The sequence below is a fragment of the Mesoplodon mirus genome, assembly GCF_964341445.2.
Source record: "Mesoplodon mirus genome assembly, chromosome: 9".
NCBI lineage: Eukaryota > Metazoa > Chordata > Mammalia > Artiodactyla > Ziphiidae > Mesoplodon > Mesoplodon mirus.
In genome coordinates this window covers 109214104-109234849 of record NC_138985.1, presented here as the reverse complement: position 1 = coordinate 109234849, position 20746 = coordinate 109214104, and the positions used below count along the sequence as shown (strand labels likewise).

The following is a 20746-nucleotide window of genomic DNA, read 5'->3' as shown; positions in this document are numbered from 1 at the left end:
AATCTAGTCACAGACCTTATACCTTTCACAAGAATCAATTCAAAAGAGATCATGGATATAAAGTAAAATGTAAAACTATAAAATTCCTAGAAGATAACACTGGAGAAAATCTAGGAGATCTTGGGTTTGGTGATGACTTTTTAGATAAAACACTAAAAGCATGATTTATGAAAGAAAAAATTGATGAGTTGAACTTTGAAATTAAAAAATTCTGGGCAAAAGACATTTTTAAAAGCATGCAATGAAATGGAACAGAGAAAATATAAAGGAAAAATCAAAGTTAGATTTTTGTAAAACTTATAAAATTAAACTTCTAGCCAGGCTGTTCAAACAAAAAGAAATAATCATAAATTGCCAATATCAGAATTCGAAGAGGAACAAGTATTGGGTTGGCCAAAAAGTTCGTTTGGGTTCCCAAACGAACTTTTTGGCCAACCCAATAATTTAGTTCTTGTACATATTAAAGGGATGATAAAATATTTTATGTTTCTGCAAACAAATTCAACTAGTTAAGTATAATGGAAAAATTCCTTGAAAAGCACAGCATACAAAAATGAGCATAAGAAAAAAAAATGAGCATAAGAAGAAATAAAAAAAATAGGACATTTTACATTTGGCTAAAAAAGACTTTGAATATTAATTTATAATATTAGAATTTATAATATTAGGGAAGGTTTAATATAGGTTTGGTTCTGGGGATCGGAGACCTCAGAATCAGCTCTCTAACTTTACCAAGAACCCAAGGCTGAGTTTCTTCATCTTGGGATCGATGTAGGCGTTTGTCTGTAGGTAAACCCTGCCTTCTGGGTTTGCCTGTCCTCATGGCTCTCAACTCCCCTTTTAGCTCCACATCCTTTTTATGTGTATTGTCTGCTTCATTCTTGGAGTTTTCCTAATTTTCTAGTGAGCTCATCAGTCATAAAGATTGTGTTTATTTAAAAAAATTCTAGTTGCATTTAACAGGATGATGCTCCAAAATATTCAGTCCACCATCTTGTCTGTAGCGTAAGCCTCTATGTGTATTTCAATGCTCACTGGGAATGGGCACCAGGGATAAAATCTGGCTGAGCCTCTTTCAACGTTAAGCAAATTTGATGCACATAAAACAGACTATTGATGTGTGAGTGTGTCCGCGTGTGATTGTTGAGCATGAATTGGTTGTGTTACAGAAATGAGCCACGTGTTCACTTACCATCTTCTGAGGATAAAACCGTAGCACAGAATTAAAGACATGTGATCTCAGGAATTTTACAGCTTACTTGTTATTTTACTGTACCCAGTAGAAATTTTATTGTTATGTTTGTTATATTCCATAGAAATAGTAATAGTATAAAGAAGAAAAGGAGTTTTTAGGAACATAAGACTGACTTTAGAGTTTGCAAATGAGAGGAATTTTATGTTTACAACTTTCAAAAGATATATTTCAAAACAAACAGTAACTTTTAAAATCATTTGGTTTACTAACAAATAGAACGATGTTAAGATCTAAGCACTTCCCAGAATCACAAACGTTTAGTGCCGTCAGGCACTGTATTTTACAGGGGAGGTACAGTGTGTGATTCACCCACTAAATGACAGCAGATAAAGAACCACTGATTGTAACTATAATGTAGGAGTCTTGCATTCCAGTCTAATGGTCTTTCTAAAAATTATCATTAATTTTTGGGGTATAATTAACAGTAAGCTACAGAATAAATTGCACATGCTAAACAGTAAGCAGTAAAAGAATTTGCACATTCCGTGCAATACACAAAATAACAGAATTTGCAATCTGACAAACACCTGAATACAGAATAAAATACACATCACTATTAGGATTAGGGGTTTGATCATGGTTGAACGTCTCTGAATTTCCATGTACTTTACAAAGTCCTCTTTGAAATCCTGTGAGCTTTCCTCTGACTGCACAGTTCCACATTCTGACCCTGTTACTTGGCTGTACAGCCTGTTGCTGTAGTGGCCACCCCTTTTTGCCATCACTAGGCTCTCAGTCAAGTCCATTAGCTCCTTCACTTGGTCATCCCGATTGCTCCCTTTAGCACGGTTATTAAAGGCACACACTCGCCCCCCACATGCAGCCACCAGCTCGCTTAGGGCTTTGTTATCTGAGCCATGGATGTAATCCATCAGGGAGCCTCCCTTGAGGTCTTCCTTGCGGGTGAAGAGGACAATTGTGTGTCTCATGGCATCCTCTCCAAAGATCTCCTTCACCCTCTGCACAGCCTGCTGGTCCTCCGTGGTGAATCGGCCCAGCTGTGTCACCAGGAGCAGCACGTGGGGTCCTGGTGCGGAGAATAAGTAACACTTCTGTACCTCTCTGTACAGGGAATCAGAGGGGTCCTTCCCAGAAAACATGTCTGGTGTGTCAATAACAACCATCTCTCTGTCTCCCCAGCTTCCCCGACTTTTACTGCAAGTCTTCGTCAAGGACTGGGCACTCAGCCTGGACTCAAATGCTTGCTTCCCGAGGATGCTGTTCCCTGTAGCACTTTTGCCGGTTCCTGTTTTGCCCACCAGAATGACTCTCAGCTCTGACCCTCTGGCAGGTTGAGCTTGTTGACTCTTTGTATATGGTCCTGCTAAGAGCAAGTTTACTTAGAAGAGAAAGACAAATACCATATGATATCGCTTATATGTGGAATCTAAAAAAAATGATACAAATGAACTCATTTACAAAACAGGTATAGACTCACAGACATAGAAAACAAACTTACAGTTACCCAAAAGGGAAACGGGCAGGGGAGTGATAAATTAGGAGTTTGGGATTAAAATATACACACTACTATATATAAGATAGATAACTGACAAGGACCTACTGTATAGCACAGGGAACTATACTCAATATCTTGTAATAACCTACAATGGAAAAGAATTTAAAAATCTATTCATATGTATGTGTGTGTGTGTGTGTGTGTGTATAACTGAATCATTTTGTTGTAAAACTGAAAGTAACAGCACTGTAAATCAACTATATTTCAATGAAAAAAAACAAAGGTGAAAAAAAGAGAGCAAGCTTGCTTTGTTATTACCACACTGATCATGCCAATGGAATATTTTTAATGATAAGGAAAAGTCTGGGAGAAGATACTCTCACAATGTATGGTATTTATGAAATAGAAGCTAACTCATCAAATAAAATAATGATTTTTAAAACTCTAGATTTCTCTAGGTCTGCAGGGCATTGCCATGTTGGCTCCTAGAAAAACATATTTGGAGGATGAGTTAGAAGTAAAAACACACCTTGTCATTCAAAATTTGCCTATATCATCCAGTTCTGGCCCTGTAAAAGGCAAATTTTCTGGAGATGAGAGACGTGTAGCCAAGACAGTGGGTTCCGTCTTCAGGTGGGGAAAGTAACCTGACTGTTCCAGGACCAGAGATGGCTCCTCTGACCGTGGCTGGGCAGAGGTGTGGTCCCGACCACCAGCGAAATGGTTAGACCAGGAAAATACTGAAATGAGCATTGTGAAATGATTCTCTCTAGTGAAGAAACTGCTGCTCGCTTATACTTTGCTTCAAGAGGATAGCATGATTTTTATACAAAATAAGCACAGAATGGGTAAAACAGGCACACACAGGAAGTCACTTTCTTACCAGAGTGACTGCATTCCTTTTGGCCCATGGCAGCTCCTGAGGGACAGAGAGACCAGAGACCAATGAAAAAACTATCATTTTTGAGTTACGACTCATGAGAGAACCTTATATTTCTAGAGCACGTTCACATCCATGCCTCATTTGTCTACACAAAGCTGAGGAGGTGGGTGGGAAGAAGTACTATCTCTGTTTTACAGAGTTTAGTCACTTGCTCAGAGTCGACCCAGTGAGTCAGAAAACGGGTTTCGCTTGTCGCCCCACCTCTCCTCCACTTTCCCTCCTCCCTGCAGGACCTCCCTGCCCACTCTTGCTTTCCGTGGCCACACACCTTCCCTCCCCTCTGCGTCCTTTCTAGGTCTGCCTTGGGTCCCAGGTTCAGACTGCTCTTTGCTTCTCTCCTTCCCCACCCCACCCAACCCCTCCCCCAACGCTGAGTCCTTGCTGAGAGGCTCAGTGAATTAAGAACACGACTCCAGAAAAGTACACTGTCCTTTAAACCAGAAATACACTTCATTTGATCCGTTAATTACTTGAATTTTCCTCTTACCATGTAGAAGCCTTGCCATTTAGTTCCTTTTCCTACGCAGAGAAAAGTATCTTAAAACTGGCAGCCTGTACCAAGCGACAAGGCAGAGACAATGCATGAGTTAATGATCAAATTCTTCCCGGTTAGCACTTTTTATTGGCTCTATGCAAAGGAAGCTCTCTTTGCCAGTAATGGGTAATCTAAAGTCCACGAAGTTTACAGGTCCTGTAAACTGGCTTCACTTAAGCCAAGTGCCATCACTCTGAATTGTTTCCCCGAAAATAGGGCAAATTTGTTTAAAAATTGTTTCTTTAGCCTGGGAACTAGAAATCAACACTGCAGAACTTTCTTGAGTGTGGGCTTACCTGAGTTATTGTTGAAAGAAACAGAAGCCTCCCCAGTGAAATCTGTGACTTGCCCGTTCAGCTTGAAGAGAAAAACAAACCAGAAAACCGGAAACCTAGTCTGCTTCTTCCTCTCTTGAATCTCCACTGAGTTTCCCCACTGCAAGTGAGCCCCGGCACATGCCTGTGTCTGATTCTCTTTAAAAAAATAGTTAAAATGGAAAAATTTAATGAATAATTTGTTGTTGCGTGGACTTTTCCTCAATAGCGAAAAACCCAATGTTTGAATCAATTAAACTGGACAGGAAAAAAAGGGGGCGTCAGGGATGCTGGTAGATTTGTTTCCTTCCCACCCGGGCTGTGTCCCCGCAGTTACAGGTTTGCCTGAATGGACACCCCTCAACTCCTCCCAGGAGGAATGACACCTCATCCACACCGTAGCAGTGACTGTCCTAAAGGCAAGTGCCGCTGGGCTGGGGGGCAGAAAGAGCGTGGGTGTGAGGGGCACAGGACAGGGCACCGTGCAGAGCGGGGAGAGTACAGAAAGGGGAACCCGGGAGAAGCCCATGTCTGTCTGACTGTAACAGTCACGTCCATCAGCGCATTTGGAAATAACTCACTCATGGTTTCCCTGCGTTTCCTTCCTGTCCAGCTCTGCAATGTCAGCGAGGCACCCCTGGGAAGCAACGATCTAGACAGTGTCTACAATAATAATCTGAGTGTCTACATTCAGGCAGAATGACCAAGGGTTTAAAGCTGAAATCACTCAAATGCTTTTTTCCCCTTATTTATATGACGTTCACCACAGTAGAGGCAGAGAAAATGTGGGACTTAGATAGCCTTTAACTGCCCCAGATTAGTAGTGATGCACCTTGCTTTCTCTCCCAACCCCTGATGAGAAACAATCACAGGACCCGACCTCATTATAAGAGAGGTTTGGACACGCAGTGGAGTCCCGGGACACGGGTGGACACCACTGCTTTGTCACACACTAACTATTATCACTGTTTTGCATTCTTCCACATCCTTTACTCTACAGTCTTCTACTTAATATCAGTAATCTCTTCCTAAAAACAAACCATTCTGTGTCAAAATACTAACAGGGACCTATTTCTTACTGTTTTTTATGCAAACACATATAATTCAATATCAAATTCAAAGCCCATCAATTTTCTAAATCACATGTAAAAGTCACTGAAGTACCTATATAAAAACATTTTTTTCGGAACAAAAGCTTAAAATATTGCTCTTTTGAATACCCAAAATATTTTTGGTTTATAAAAGAAGGTTATTGGATAAGTATCCTGACAAATAACTCAATTAAAAAATGGGCAAAGGACCTGAATAGATATTGTTTCTGAGAAGAGATACAAATAGCCAACAGGTACATGAAAAGGTGCTCAACAGCACTAATTATCAGGGGAATGCAGATCAAAACCAGATGAGATATCACCTCACACCTGTTAGGATGGCTATCATCACAAGGACAGGAGAGACGTGTTTGTGAGGATGTGGAGAATTCACACGGTGGTGGGAACGTAAATCGGTATAGCTACTATGGAGAACAGTATGGAGGTTCCTAAAAAAATTAAAAATAGGGCTTCCCTGGTGACACAGTGGTTGAGAGTCCGTCTGCTGATGCAGGGGACACGGGTTCGTGCCCCAGTCCGGGAAGATCCCACATGCCGCAGAGCGGCTAAGCCCGTGAGCCATGGCCGCTGAGCCTGCGCATCCGGAGCCTGTGCTCCGCAACGGGAGAGGCCACAACAGTGAGAGGCCCGTGTAGCGCAAAAAAAAAAAAAAAAAAAAAAAAAAGTTAAAAATAGAACTACTGCATGATCCAGCAATCCGTCTTCTGGGTATACAAGCAAAGGAAACAAAATCAGAATCTTGAGGTGATACCTGCACTCCCATGTTCATTGCACCATTATTCACTAGTCAAGATATGGAAAAAAAATCTGTGTCCATCAATGGATGAATGGATAAATATGTCTAAACTGTATGTAATGGGATATTATTCAGCCGTGAGAAAGAAGGAAATCCTGTTATTTGCAAAGACATGGATGAAACTTAGGGCATATGCTAAGTGAATTAACTGAGAGAAAGACAAATGCTGTATAAACTCACTTATAAGTGGAATCTAAAAAAAAAAAAGTGGAACTCATGGAAACAGAGAGTATAATGGTGTTGATTACCAGGAGTTGGAGGTTTGGGGAGATGCTGGTCAAAGGGTAAAAGCCTTCAGTTATGAGATAAATAAGTTGTGGGGATTTAATGTACAGCCTGGTGACTATAATGCTGCCATGTATATTTGAAATTTTTTAAGACAGCAGATCTTAATCATTCTCACCCCATACACAAATAAGGTAACTATTGGAGGTGATAGATGTGGTAATTAACCCGATTGTGATCATCATTTCACAAAATGTACCTACATCAAATCATCAAGTTGTACACTTTAAATATCTGCAGTTTTATTGTCAACTGTATCTCAATAAAGCTGGAGGAGAAAAAATAAACATTTTAAAAATAAAAAATAAAGATAGACAGCAGGGGAGGATGTGGAACAATCAGAAATCTGCATTGTTGGTGAGAGTGTAAAGTGTTACAACATTGTGGGAAAATGTCTGGCAGTTTCTATGTCTTTCACTAGAATATTATGTCTCTCTTTATGTAGAGCACACATATTTCTTACCAAGTTTATTCCTTAGAACTTAAGTTTTTCTGTTGCTATTCTAAGTCATAATTTCCCCTTTCACCCTGTTTTCTAAAGGGCTTCTATTTTGTAGGAGGAATAAAATAAATGAAAAAAAATTCATTTTATAGCCAGACAATTTACTTTTTTCAGTATTTCTAAAAATAGTTTTTCATTTCCCTCTGATTACCGTGGGTGTTTAGGTTTATCCTAGACTCAGTTGCAGGTAGTGATAGGTGTCCCTCACCGTCCAAACTCCCACAATTTGAACATTTGCTATAAACAACTTTACCCCAAATTCATTATCTGAATTGAAAATCCATTACAGCAAATCTGACTGTGCGTACTAGTAAAAATGATCACATCGCATGTGAGGCTGGGAAAGAGGATGTGGGGTGAACTGCGGTTATATCTCAGCTGCTTCCTGACTGGATCCTGTCTCCTTCCCATGTTGCTTAGCTATGTTTTTAATTGTTGGAATCATCTTCTCCGCATCATTCCATGAAAGGTTAAATATACATTATGAATTCAAGTTACACTCACAAATTAAAAGAAGACAAATACGTAATTTAAAACATGTTTTTGTACTGATTAGAGTTTCTTAGAAGAGGTTTGATGCTTGAAAAGATACATGCATCTCAATGTTCCTAGCAGCATTATTTACAATACTGAAGGTATGGAAGCAACCTAAGTGTCCATCCACAGATGATGGATAAAGAAGATGTGGTGTATATACACAATGGAATACTACCCAGCCATAAAAAAGAATGCTGCCATTTGCAGCAACATGGATGGACCTGAGAGTATTATGTTAAGTGAAGTCAGTCAGTCAGAGAAAGACAAACACTGTATGTTTTCAATTATATGTAGAATCTAAAAGAGATGCAGATAACAAACAGGTGGTTACCAGAGGGGAGAAGGGCAGGGGGAGGGACAAGATAGGGGAAGGAGATTAAGAGGTACAAACTACTAGGTATAAAATAAAGATACAAGGATATGATGTACAGCACAGGGACTATAACCAATATTTTATAATAATTTAAATGGCATATAATCTGTAAAAATTTCGGATCACTATGTTCTATACCTGAGACTAACGTAATGTTGTAAATCAACTCTCCTTCAATTTAAAAAAAGAAAAAGAGAAAAAGAAAAGAGGTTTGGTGGAGGGTGGAGGGAAATCAAAGACCCGTCACAATGTCTGTTCAGTGCAGGTGAAAGTGTGTGGGGTGAACTGGTGAAGCAGGGGAGGAAGGATGGACGCCTGACTTTCAAAGTTTCACCAAAGTGATGGGTGCCTAACAAAAACTCAGTGAACAAACAAATAAACCCCAACAAACAAACAACAAAAGACCCAACCTGGATCTTTTCAAAGAGGCTGGATTAAGCAACTTGTCTACTGAAAAGTGTGAGGAACTGTTAGCTTTGCATTGCAAAGAACTAGCTGCCGAAGACCTAGTTCCAAAGGATTCTCAGAGTTGTAAGAAGGGCCATCTCATGGAATAACTATAAAGATTAATGGCTAAATTTTTTTTTAATATTTATTTAGGCTGCACTGGGTCTCAGTTGCGGCATGCGGGCTTTTTAGCTGTGGCATGCGAACTCTTAGTGGCAGCATGCATGCGGGATCTAGTTCCCCAACCAGGGATTGAAGCCAGGCCCCCTGTATTGAGACTGCGGAGTCCTACCCACTGGACCACCAGGGAAATCCCTAATAGCTAAAATTTTAATTAAAAAATTTTAAAGACATTTTACATCAAACAAAAGACATCAACAGAAGCATTCCACTAAAAGATGCAATTACCAGCAGTGTTACATTACAAAAAGAGGTATATTTGCAAGCAAGGGAACCCAAAGAGATGTCTATTTTGAGTTTTCTTCCATCATGTTGCTTTGTCTATGGTTTCAAATGATGGCTCACAATCGGCTCCTTTTGGAACATCTCATACCATGAGGTAAAGATAGTTGGCAGCTCCTTGGAATTGGACATGGACATACCTCAAGTGTGGACTGTTCTACCAACTCTGTCACCAGTTCATTCCCACACAGTCACCCCCACTCAGTAGCCACAGTGACTGCTCTTTGATCTGCTTCCTCTCTCAGTGGACAAAGCTGACAATAATCCCTTTAAATTCCTCTGACTTTACATTACTGTGGTGAATTCGGGAATCAAAACCACCAGGAGTGGGCTTCCCTGGTGGCGCAGTGGTTGAGAGTCCGCCTGCTGATGCAGGGGACATGGGTTCGTGCCCCGGTCCGGGAAGATCCCACATGCTGCGGAGCGGCTGGGCCCGTGAGCCATGGCCACTGAGCCTGCGCGTCCGGAGCCTGTGCTCCGCAACGGGAGAGGCCGCAACAGTGAGAGGCCTGCGTACCGCAAAACAAACAAACAAACAAACAAAATAAACCACCAGGAGTAAAGCGCTGTCACCTTGGTGAAGGCGTGAAGAAGCCATCTGGAACATTCCAGCCCCAAAAGATGTAACAGGGAGGAATCAAGGAACACAGTTGACCAGCAGGGAGGCACAGAGGTGTGGAGCTAGGCCAGTGTCCCCACCAACTGAAGCCCCAGTCTGCATGGAGAAGAGGTAGGGGAAAACTTCTGTGCTCTGCTCGACTTCCTGACACACAAAATCATGAGCATAATAAAACTGCTGTTTCTTGCCACTGAGTTTTGGAGTGATTTGTTATATAGCAATAGATGATTGGATCACCTGAATAGATTCCTAGAAATGGAATTGCTAGACAATTGGTAGATGCATTTGTAATTTTGATAGATATTACTGGATTGTCCACAATAAAAATTTTAACCGAACTAGTTACACCAGCATTTTGTTAATTTCCCCATATCCGTGTTTATGATTTTATCTGCCAATCTGATCAATGAAAACTTGTATTCATGTGATTTTTATATGCATTACTCAACATGAATGTGGTCGAGTTATTTTTCATATGTTAAAGAACTATGTCTTTTTTTTATTATCTTGTCATGTTTTTTACTCATGTTTAAATTCTATTGTTAATCATTCTGACATTGATTTGTAGAAGTTCTTTATGTGGCTGAAAGTGATCATTTTACCTCTTCCTCTTGGAGTTTTGAAAAAAACCATCCAATTTTGTCCACTGTTTGTTTATTGTGGCTAGTATCCAGAAGAATGTTCAATAATCCCAATATAGTAGGCCTCCTTAACTTGTTTCTAACTTTTGTGGCAATACCTCAATGCTTCCAGTTAAATAAGGTGTGGGCTTTGAGATTGAGATGGAAATTTAAAAAGTAACTAGTTATTAGATGCTGAATTTTACCAAATTACCTTCCAACACTAAGGTGATAATTGGATTATGTTGCTCCATAGCTTTATAATACATTAAATTATATGAAAATATTTCCTGATATTGAATCCTCTTTGCATATTTGGCACTAATCTTTCTCATCTAAGTTATTGCTGGCTTCTATTTGATAATAGTTAATTTAGAATTTTTGCATTTCTTCATGAGTGATCTTATTCATTTCTAAATCAAAGAAATTCTTTTCCCGTTGATTGGCCTGGTTCTAGCTGTATCTGGTTTGGGGGTCTCATTTTCCTTCCAAACATATCAACCATGGTGTTTTTCTCGAATAGATACTTGCACTCCAGAAGAATTCTGGTTCTATCTTTTAAGAAAACAAGATTTTTACCATCACTACCTTTCACCATCACCTCTTCCTTTCTTAGGCAAGCCTGATGTTGAACAAAGACTATAGCATAGTGAATGTTATGAAGGAAAATGCCAGGGTGCCATTGGGAATGTATAAAGGATAAACTAAACTAATGGGAGGGGGGTAGCCAGGAAAGACTTCTGAGAAAAAGTAAAATTGTTTGAGCTGAACTTGAAAAGTGAGTGAGGAAAGGGATTGGAGGTGTTTCCAGGAATAAGTAGCAGCATATTCCAAGGCAAGTGACAGCATGGAACTCTCAGGTATTAAGGAAGGCAAGGATGGCTAGAACCTAGAGGCAGGAAGTCAGATTGTGTAGAAATGAGGCTGGAGATTGAGGCAGGCACTTGTCAAGTTTGGATCCTGAATGTTTTCTTGCAAAACAATGGAAACTCACTCTGAGATTGACTTGGGGTTGTAGTGCCATGGCCCCGATTGTGAGTTATGTGAAGAATGGATTCAAAAGCCCTGTCCCTTATCCTGCTTTACATCATCTGCATTTGGGTATCTTTTTTGGGGTCCTCCTCAATGTCCTCTCTCACATCCTCTGCCTCCCCACCCACCCCGCCCCCTCAGTGCATGGAAACAGAACTATTGTGGTTCAAGTGAGCTGGAGAAGGACCCTGGCTGTAAGCCTTGAGGTGAGCCCACTGAGGTCTCTGCCCCAATCAATTACCTAACACCCTCCCCAGTGCTCAGCACCCTGTCAGCCCTTCATTTCCCTTCCAACCACTTCCTGCATAAGACTCTTTCATTTTTCACTTCTCGTTCTAAGTTCAACTATGTCTTGAGAAGAACTTGGTGTCTGGGTGTTTCTTTTTAACCAAGAGTGAAAAATAACTGCGATTCTGTCTGTGAAAGGAAACCACAAGACCCCGAGCTGCGCCTGAGACAAGCTCCATCCTGCCAGAGGGCAGAAAGCCTATTTATCTGGTGTGATCTGAAGGGACTGAAATCCCCTCTGCCAAACATCAGCTGCAGCCCACTATCTTTTTTTTTTTTTTTTTTTTTTTTTGCAGTACGCGGGCCTCTCACTGTTGTGGCCTCTCCCTTTGCGGAGCACAGGCTCCGGACACGCAGGCTCAGCGGCCATGGCTCACGGGCCCAGCCGCTCCGCGGCATGTGGGATCCTCCCAGACCGGGGCACAAACCCGTGTCCCTGGCATCGGCAGGCGGACTCTCAACCACCGCGCCACCAGGGAAGCCCAGCCCACTATCTTTGAACTGTCGCTCCTCTCTTCTGAGTAAAGCTCTTCCACCAGGAGGTGCTTAGGCAAAGAAAACAGCACACAGGGAGAGACTTAGAAGGATGTCAAAGGGGCTTGAAGTAGTTCAAGCGAAGCGTTAAAGCTTCAAGTCCTCAAACACCAGGTATAGGCTGGAAGGTTTGGTTAGTGTAGCCTATGACCCATTGCTCTCAGCTATGTAGGATATTTTAAAAGAGACGGGCACCTCAGATCTAACTTGCTACCAGGTCCTGGGTTTGAATATTATCCATTGAAATAGAGATTGCTCTATTTGCTCTAGTTCTAACTTCCTGTCTTCCACCTGTCCCCCCAAACCGCTCCATTATTTTTAGTTACCCAGGGCCCATCAGTGACCACTGATAACCAAAAGACATCCTCCGTATACTCAATGGGGTTTTGGAATCTGACCGTTTCAATTCCTGTTTGTCCATTAACCAGCTATGTGTCCTTAGGCAAATCTGACCCTGATTTCCTTCATCTTCAAATGGGAAAAAACTTAAACTACTGATAGGATTGTCAGAATTAAATGGAAAAATATATGTAAAGCATGTAGCCCCAGCACCTAGCACCGTGGTTTCCAAGCCTTAGCCTGCATCAGAATCGCCTGAAGAACTTGGGAAAACACATAGGGCTAGGCAACATCCCTGGAGTTTCTGAATTAGTAGGATTTGGGTGGAGCCTGAAAAGTGGGAGTTCTAGCAAGTTCCCAGGTGATACTAATGCTTCTGGCCCAAGGACCTCATTTTGAGGACTACTGCCCTAGGGCATTGTCATCATTTGTATTGTTGAAGTTGGGTTACCATCATGTGCCCTCTACCCAACTATAAACAGAAGTAGGAGGTTTATCTCTGAGGCACCTTAACTTTCTGGCTTTCTCCCTACATAGGACATCTAGGACTTTTCCTGATTGCCCAAAGCACTTCTACATTTTCTTTCTTTTAGGTTCATCTCAGATGAGAGGGTCCAATGCTGACGTTCACACCCAAAACCTTTACATTTCAGATGTGCTTTGTCTATCCCGCTTATGGTCTCCCGTTAGCTGATTTAATCCGAGGTGAAAGACCTTCTACAGAAAATGCCTTAGCCCAGTGGTTCTCGGATTTTACCTTGCATCAGACTCACTTGGAGGGTTTGTAAAAACACAGATTGCTGGACTCCCAGAGTTTCTGGTTCAGTAAGTTGGGGAGGGAGCCCAAGACTTTGCATTTCTAACGAGTTTCCAGTTCACGCTGCTGCTGCGCTCCATGGCCCACACTTTGAGCAGCACTGGCCTAGTACACAGTAATTCTGCAAAGGAGCTCCTAGGAGTAGTTTCCATGACTCTGGGGATCAGAGTAGGTGGCCATTTACATAAACAGTAAGTAGAGTCAGATGTCTCTGATGTGCCTGTCATGCGTCAGAGGATGATGTAAGGGAAAAAAGAAGAAACCAATGTGGCTTCATCTCTACAGGTGTCCTCATATACTGATGAGAAGACAAGGACTGACACCCATGGAAAAGAGGATTCCAAGGAGGGAGTGTCTGATTGACAGGGGAGGAGGATGATCAATGATCTCAAGTTGCCGCGTAGGAGGTCAGAGAGGAGGTTTTCTCTAAAGGATGGGAGGATGGGATACGTGGAGAGACAAACAGACAGGTGGGAGGAAATGGCGTGAACAGTGGTTTGAAGGTAGAAGTAAGCATTGCGTGGGTGGGGAAAAGTGCACAGGTGAACTCCGCTACGTGGTGGCGTGAACTACGCTACCGTGTAATTACTTCTGGCTGAACACTGCTTCATATCTTCTTCTCATTTAATACTTAACAGCCACACTGGGAAGTAAAGATTCTTATCTCCATATCTAAAGAAGTAAAAATAAGATTCAGAAAATTGAATAGCTTGAACAGCGTTACTTAGAGAATGAGTTTGGGGCCAGAGCGGGGAAGGGAACTTTCAGGACCCCAAGCCTATGGCTGTGTCCTTTATAAGGTAGCAAAATAGAAGGAGATGGGGCTGCGAAGAAAGTTTACAGCCTGATGTAAATCTGTCAATTCCCGGCCAAGAAGTATGAACTGTGACCTATAGTGAGGGGTCTCTTGAGGAACAGACACATGAGAAAGCTGAGTTGCATAATCTTGATTTGGTACATGGAGATTAATTTAAGGAAGTGAAAGTGGGACAAGAGGGAAGTTACCATCTATCTACGTGAACTCCCATTTTCCTCTCCCTCCCTCTTTTTTTCTTACTCCGCCCAATCCTGTGTCACCCAGTATCAGTCTCTTTCACTTCCTCTCCTTCCTTCTTTCACAATGTCTTTTTTTTTTTTTAACTGAAGTATAGTTGAGTTACAATGTTGTCTTAGTTTCAGGTGTACAGCAAAGTGATCCAGTTACACATACACATATATTCCTTTTCAGATTCTTTTCCGTTATAGGTTATTACAAGCTCCTGAATATAGTCTCCGGTGCTATACAGTAGGTCCTTGTTGGTTATCTATTTTATATATAGTAGTGTCTATCTGTTCATCCCAAATTCCCAATTTATCCCTTCCCCCTTTCCCCTTTGGTAACCATGTTTGTTTTCCATGTCTGTGAGTCTGTATCTGTTTTGTAAATAAGCTTATGTGTATTTATTTTAGATTCTACATATACATAATATCGTATGATATTTGTCTTTCTCTGTCTTGTTTACCTCACTTAGTATGAGAATCCATGTTGCTGCAAATGGCATTATTTCATTCTTTATTTTATGGCTACATGGAATTCCATTGTATATATGTACCACATCTTCTTTATCCATTCATCTGTTGATGGACATTTAGGTTCACAATGTCTTTTTTAACACTCCTGACCGCAGTTCCTTACCCCACTACATCAGGGAGCCTGAAGTACCCAGTCTTAGGAGAACACACTTCCCTTCAATCCTGGTCTCCAGTCTTGACAGATTCCAGAATTGATGAGTCTGAGGGTCACAAAGAGTAGAGCGGACGCACTAGCTTTTCTGGAAAGGCCATTCTAGACTCTGCCCAGGCTGCTCCTTAGAGAGTGCTGCAACCGAAGTACACACACACACACACACACACACACACACACACACACACACCCCTACTGTGGTGCTCAGACCCCAGCCTGTTCCCAGCCTCTTCTGCTGTCAGCTCTTACCCTTTCTGAGGATTAGCACTTCTGTGGAGGAATTTGCTTCAGAGGTTAATTTATTCTGGACACTGGGCCATGATTTCCTTTTCCTAGAGAGGGAGGACATTTCAGGGAGCAGGCAGACTGTTTAGCTAGGGTGGTTAGAGATGGTTGCAAGGCCCCCTTTCCTATAAATGTGACCCGCTGGCAGTGAGACACACTCACACAATGACAGGAACTTGAATTCCTACCTGGAGAACTCGACTGGGGTTAGCAAAGGGGAGTGTATTAACTCCAAAAGCCCTTGCTCTACTGCATTAAGAGATATAAGGGCTTTTTTCTAGCCTTTCCCTAAAACCGTCTCCGCCTCTTCCTACTAATACTTCAGATCTTCCCTCTCTGAGTGTCACCACAGTACTCATTACACCTGTGAGTGGCTTTAGGACTTTCCTGTCAGCTCAGCGTTGCTGCTTTTCCCCGTGAGCCCCCTCAGTGTTGGACTTTCCCATTTTCACCTCAGGACTTGTGCCTCCTGTTAATACACAAGTAGAGTGAGAAGAACATGGGTTGAGGTCAGAAGATAAAGACTGTGGGCATCAGGCTGCCACTGTGGTCTATGGGCAAGACTCATAAGGCCTCTGAGCATCATTTGTTTATGGTTAAAATTAGGGTTGTGGCCAGTGATCTAAGGCCTCTTCCTACTGTGACATTAAAGCTCCCCAACACTTCTGACCATATCCAGTGAGCCTGACAGCCCCGCTCACTCAGGAGCACGGTCCCCAGCTCACAAACCCATCAAAGCTGACTCGATCCTCAGAGAGCCGGTTGGAATGCAGTTGTCACTCTGCAGGGCTGGTTCAGAGACAAGCGATCCCTGAACAGGGGGGCACAGTTTAGTACATGTTCACCATCAGTTGTTCATTCTAGGAGTAGGTGAAGGAATCTGTCAGCTACGTTTCTGGGTGATATTGACTACTGGCACTTGGGGCAATAACCATTCCTTTGGTATGCGTTTGTTTTTATTCTTGTTCTTGTTTAACCATTTAAAAATGTTAACGGTCCTTTTCATTTCTCACTTGAGCCTCATGAAAAAACACAGTGGAAAAACGGGTAAATATCACCGGAAGACCAGACAGCAGAATCCTTCATAGCCAGGTGGGACTATGGGGTGCAATTTTCCCCATTCAGCACCTCACCACTCACCCTTCAAGCCTGCATGTCAAGCTTGACTGGAGGGGGCAATGCCTTCATAAGGTCTCCTGAGGGTCACGTGAGTGAGACGGCTCTCCTATCACTCGGAACAGAGATCCGAACCTGACCTCCTCGTGTGCATTCATTTCTCTCAGAACCGTTCCTTTCTCCCCCTGACACCCCGTGCTCCGTTCCCTACAACCATGTATCTTGTATTAGTAAATATTTCACATGTGCTAAACCAGGGGTTTGTGGAGTCATAATTAATAAAACCCTAAGCAAGTGATTCCTAAGAGTTAAAAATGTAAGCACTGGAGCATATTTGCAGAAGAGTTACTTTTGAGGGTGAAGGGGGCAGATCAAAAAGTTTGGCTCTCGACTTGGCCGTCGAGAGCTCTGGTCAGCGTGCGGGGATGAGCGGGTCCCTGGGCCGGGCGGCTGCGGTTCTGCTCCGCTGGGGGCGCGGCGCGGGCGGCAGCCTGCGGAGCCCGGGCGTTCGGGCGGCGAGCTCGGGCGGCAGCGGCTCGTCGGGGCACCTGGCCGCGCTGGTCCTAAAGGGGACTCCGGAGCAGCCCCAGTGCGGCTTCAGCAACGCCGTGGTGCAGATCCTGCGGCTGCACGGCGTCCGCGACTACGCGGCCTACAACGTGCTGGACGACCCCCAGCTCCGGCAAGGTCAGAGCCGGCTGGGGGCGGGGGCGGGGGCGGGGCTGGGGGGGCGACCGGCCGAGGCCACTCTGTGGGGTCGAGGGTCTGTCGGGCAAGGTCCGTCCGGGGGCTCGAGGGGAGTTCAGACACAAGCTTCCACACGGGTCTGGGGTGGGGGTCTGATCGACTCGAACTGGATCTCGAGGATCTGGGCCTCTGGGCCAACTTGGGCAATGGAGTAAGTCCCAGCTGTTCCCCGGTCCTCATTCTGAGCTGAAAAAGGCATTTCGGGGCCAGTGCCCTTCGGCTGAATCCAAGGAGCGTGGTCAGCAGCCTGACTCCCTGCTCTGCAGGGCTGGGGAAGTGGCTAGAGAGGGATACAGGAAGAGCCATTAAGAGGTAGGCACTTCGGGGACACTTGGAGGGGCTGTCTCGTGGATAAGGAGAGGTGCTGTTGATGGCGGGGGGAGGGTCGAGGTTGCCCTTGTCTGAGGCTAGGGGCTCAGAGGCTGGCCCGTCGTGCCTTGAGGCTCGGGGTGTCAGGGACCGTTCTCTGTTGCTGCTACAGGAGCGGTTGACACAGCTTTTGGACAGATCTTAGTTGGGATCTGGTGTGGGAGAAAAAGACGTGAAATTTATTTTTAGATACTCAAGGATGGGGGAGATTTGTGGTGGCGAGGGATTGGAGAGGCTTGTGGGGAGAGGGACGAGGCCCTAGCTCACTCAAGCTTGGAGCTCCAGGAGCTAGTCAGGGTCTGGGGCAGACCCAGTAGTGTCTGTGACTTTTCAGTGGCCCAGAGGGGAGGATGGAGGGCCCTGACAGTTAACTAGCATCTTTTCTAATGAGCACCTTGCTGAGAAGCTTACCTGCATTCTTCTATTTTATCTTAGTGGGGGAGGAGAGAGAGGCCAGAACACCCGGGTCTGCTCCTTGGCTGGAGTGGGTGGGGTTGGTGGAGGCATGGGGGGACCGTGCCTGTACCCCCTGAAGAGTGGCATTCCAGTGAGACTTTCAGTGACTGAGTTCTCCCTGAGTTTCCTGCTGTTGCTTAGTGACAGTATTCTAAAAAGTGTTTTAGGGCCTCCAGTTCTATGGTAGTCTCCATTCAGAATTCTGTATTTTGCTCTTCTGCATTTGAAGTTGTCAATCATAGGCATTCCAACAGAGATGGGATAGGCTGGTGCCAGGGTAAGGCTTTGGGTTAGACTCCTTTGGCCGATCAGCTGTGCAACGCGAGGCAAGTCCCATGACTGCATTTTCCTTTTCGATAACATGAGGATAATGAAACCACACTTGGCAAAGGTTTTGTGAGCAAAAAAGGGAAAATAAAACTTTTAGAAAGTGCCTTGTCCTCTTACCTCGCACTCAGAAGGCATCCATTAAATGGTAACTCTTTTATTATTAGCACTTTATGGTTTTAAAAGTATTTTTTCCCATGGAATCTAATCCTTATAGAACTCTCGGTTTTGGTGGATGGAAACGCGTGAAGGCAGCTTAGAGTTACCAGGAGGCATATGTAACATTACCATGTGCTACGCCCATGATCCTTCTCCCTTCCTGGACTGCTGGAATGCTACCAATTGCTGGCTTTTTTCACATACAGGGCGATCTGCAGTCTTCATGCAGCAGCAGTGGCGTCTCTGCCTAAAAGATAAGATAGAAGAAACCACTCTGTAATCTTTCTGCTGGGACCTTGCCTCAGGCCGCTTGCAAATTGCCACTGCGGTCCTTAGTAAAACGTTGTGTTGTTGATACCTTGCGTAGCTTAAAGTTTTGAGAGTTTTTGGTTTATGAATTTCTGTTCTCCTGTTTAATATAACCAGAGATGGTATAACTGAATCACTTTGCTGTACACCTGAAACATTGTACATCAACTATACTTGAATTAAAACATTTTTTTGAAATAAAACCAGAGATGGGCTATACTGGAAGATGGCCAGTAAACCGAAAGTAACAGCAGGAATAAGAATGTTTGCCGAGAGCACTTATGTATCTGACTTCCAGTCTTCTGTACTTAAGTGTTCAAACAATAGCAACAGGAATTTAACCCTTAAATTTCTTGACCATTGAGCTTCATCAGACCATTACTTGTAGTTAGTGAATGTGTTGCATACATATTGAACCTAACACGTCTTTCCTTGCCTAGAAAAGTAAACCTTAGGGTAAGTATTAACCTCTAGACTAGGGCAGGGTGGTGTAAGCACATTATTAGAGTGGGGATTAATTTAGCCAGGGTGAGGCTTTAAAACATGAAGATTCTTCATCTTTTTGCTCTCCACACCTTCAGGTTTACCAAGAGAGGCTGACAGGCTGTCTGATGCTTGCTTTTGCCAACTGAAGATATGTCTGTGAACTTTTCCCAGACCCAAGGTCACTTCTAGTAACAGGATAGGGGCTTCTGCAAAATTGGCCTTTCCTGTTTTCTTGTGCCAGAGAAGGCTGAGTTTTAGAAAGGACCCAAGTTGGAGGAAGACCCTCAGACACTGTCTCCTAGTTCTGGGCACTGGGTCCAGGGAGTAGGATGCACAGAGGTGTCAGCCTGAGGCCTGAGACCCAAAGAACCAAGGTGACTGAGGCAGCTTTGCGTTTTGGCCTTCCTCAAGGTTTGTTCCTTTCTAAAAATCTGGAGCACCCACAAGACGGCCACAAACGGATAGGGTCACGGTGGATGGATGTCACCATATCCTGCTCTTCGTCTTAACAAAGACTAATCTTTACTTTCAGTTGCGAAAGTAACATGTGCTCATGGGAGAAATGTGGAAAACACTGAAAATCTAAAGAAAATGAAAATCCCCTGTAATTCCGTATAAACCATAAACCATTATTATTAACATTTGGATCTAGTTTCTAACAGTTTTTTTTTCTTTTTTAACAGAGTTGAGATCACCCATGTCTATATATAGCATTTTGCCCTCCCAAGAGCAGGGAACATGTCTTCTGCGACTCCCTGAGCATTGTGTGTGATGCTTATGCAAAGCAAGCTTTCATTGCGTGTTTTAATGAATAAATAAATGCTTCTTTTATTTAAAAAAAAAAGTTTGGCTCTCAGATCCTGCATTAATCCTATATTGTCTTAATGCTATAGATGACTTATTGTTAGACTGAAATCAGAATTATCAACTCTAAACTGAGAAACATTAGCATTCATTTACATTACTCTCTTATGCAAGACCTAACCTCGTTTTACACATGGTTAAAATCATAAGACTTTACAAGGTCTCTGTTCAACTGTAACCTTCTCCTGCTGATGGTACCCTCTTCCATTTTTGAACACCTTATTTAGATTCTCCTTTTGGTGGAGAAATCCTGAAATATGAGCCCTTTTGTCTGTTTTCTGCTTTACACATCAACAGCCAGCACATTTCTTCAGATCTGCCTGCTTGCCAAGTATCTTCTTCTTGAAACTCTTATTCAGTTCCTTCATTATTTTCTGTATAGTTATTTTATACACTTTAAAAATATTCTTTGCTACACTCCCCTGAATACTCCAAATTGTCAATACCATCCAAGATCTAGTCCCTGAATTGGCTATGTGTTCCTGTGTGTTGTCGGCTCAACTCAAACCGTTGGCAGTATTATTTCCTGTCGGATCTGGACTTCTGAAAGCAGTTCAGAAGCAGTTAGCATCCTATCCTATGCAAGAATGCTCATTAAAAAGCACTAACAGAGACTTCCCTGGTTGTCCAGTTGTTAAG

The 20746-nt window shown here is 43.1% G+C and overlaps 2 protein-coding genes across 7 annotated transcripts; one reads left to right on the top strand and one right to left on the bottom strand.

The window, feature by feature from the left end:
- Positions 1-1299: 1299 nt before the first annotated feature.
- On the bottom strand, positions 1300-4700 carry GIMAP2 (GTPase, IMAP family member 2). 6 transcript variants are annotated; one of them, XM_082632006.1, is made up of 4 exons: positions 4486-4513; positions 4142-4206; positions 3595-3630; positions 1300-2576 (listed from the first exon to the last, which is right to left on the bottom strand). In XM_082632006.1, the coding sequence occupies exons 2-4, from the start codon at positions 4158-4160 to the stop codon at positions 1603-1605; spliced, it is 1029 nt and encodes a 342-aa protein (XP_082488132.1). In that variant the 5' UTR covers positions 4161-4206; positions 4486-4513; the 3' UTR covers positions 1300-1602. The 6 variants fall into 6 exon arrangements, with proteins under 6 accessions (XP_082488132.1, XP_082488129.1, XP_082488131.1 ...); XM_082632003.1 differs by having other exon boundaries at positions 1300-2594; positions 4486-4509; XM_082632005.1 differs by having other exon boundaries at positions 1300-2579; positions 4486-4509.
- An 11979-nt stretch (positions 4701-16679) lies between these two features.
- On the top strand, positions 16680-17292 carry LOC309810311 (glutaredoxin-related protein 5, mitochondrial-like; the record flags this gene model as incomplete). The annotated part of the gene is made up of 1 exon (XM_082632271.1): positions 16680-17292. The coding sequence occupies exon 1, from the start codon at positions 16816-16818 to the stop codon at positions 17290-17292; it is 477 nt and encodes a 158-aa protein (XP_082488397.1). The 5' UTR covers positions 16680-16815.
- Between the last annotated feature and the right edge of the window lie 3454 nt (positions 17293-20746).

What these genes read in the sequence shown, in the direction of transcription:
- GIMAP2 (XM_082632003.1), bottom strand. An exon ending in AAAGGAATGCAGTCACTCTG is followed by an intron (nt 2,595 to 3,594) that starts GTAAGAAAGTGA and finishes TTCTCTTCTAAG; the next exon opens with TAAACTTGCTCTTAGCAGGA.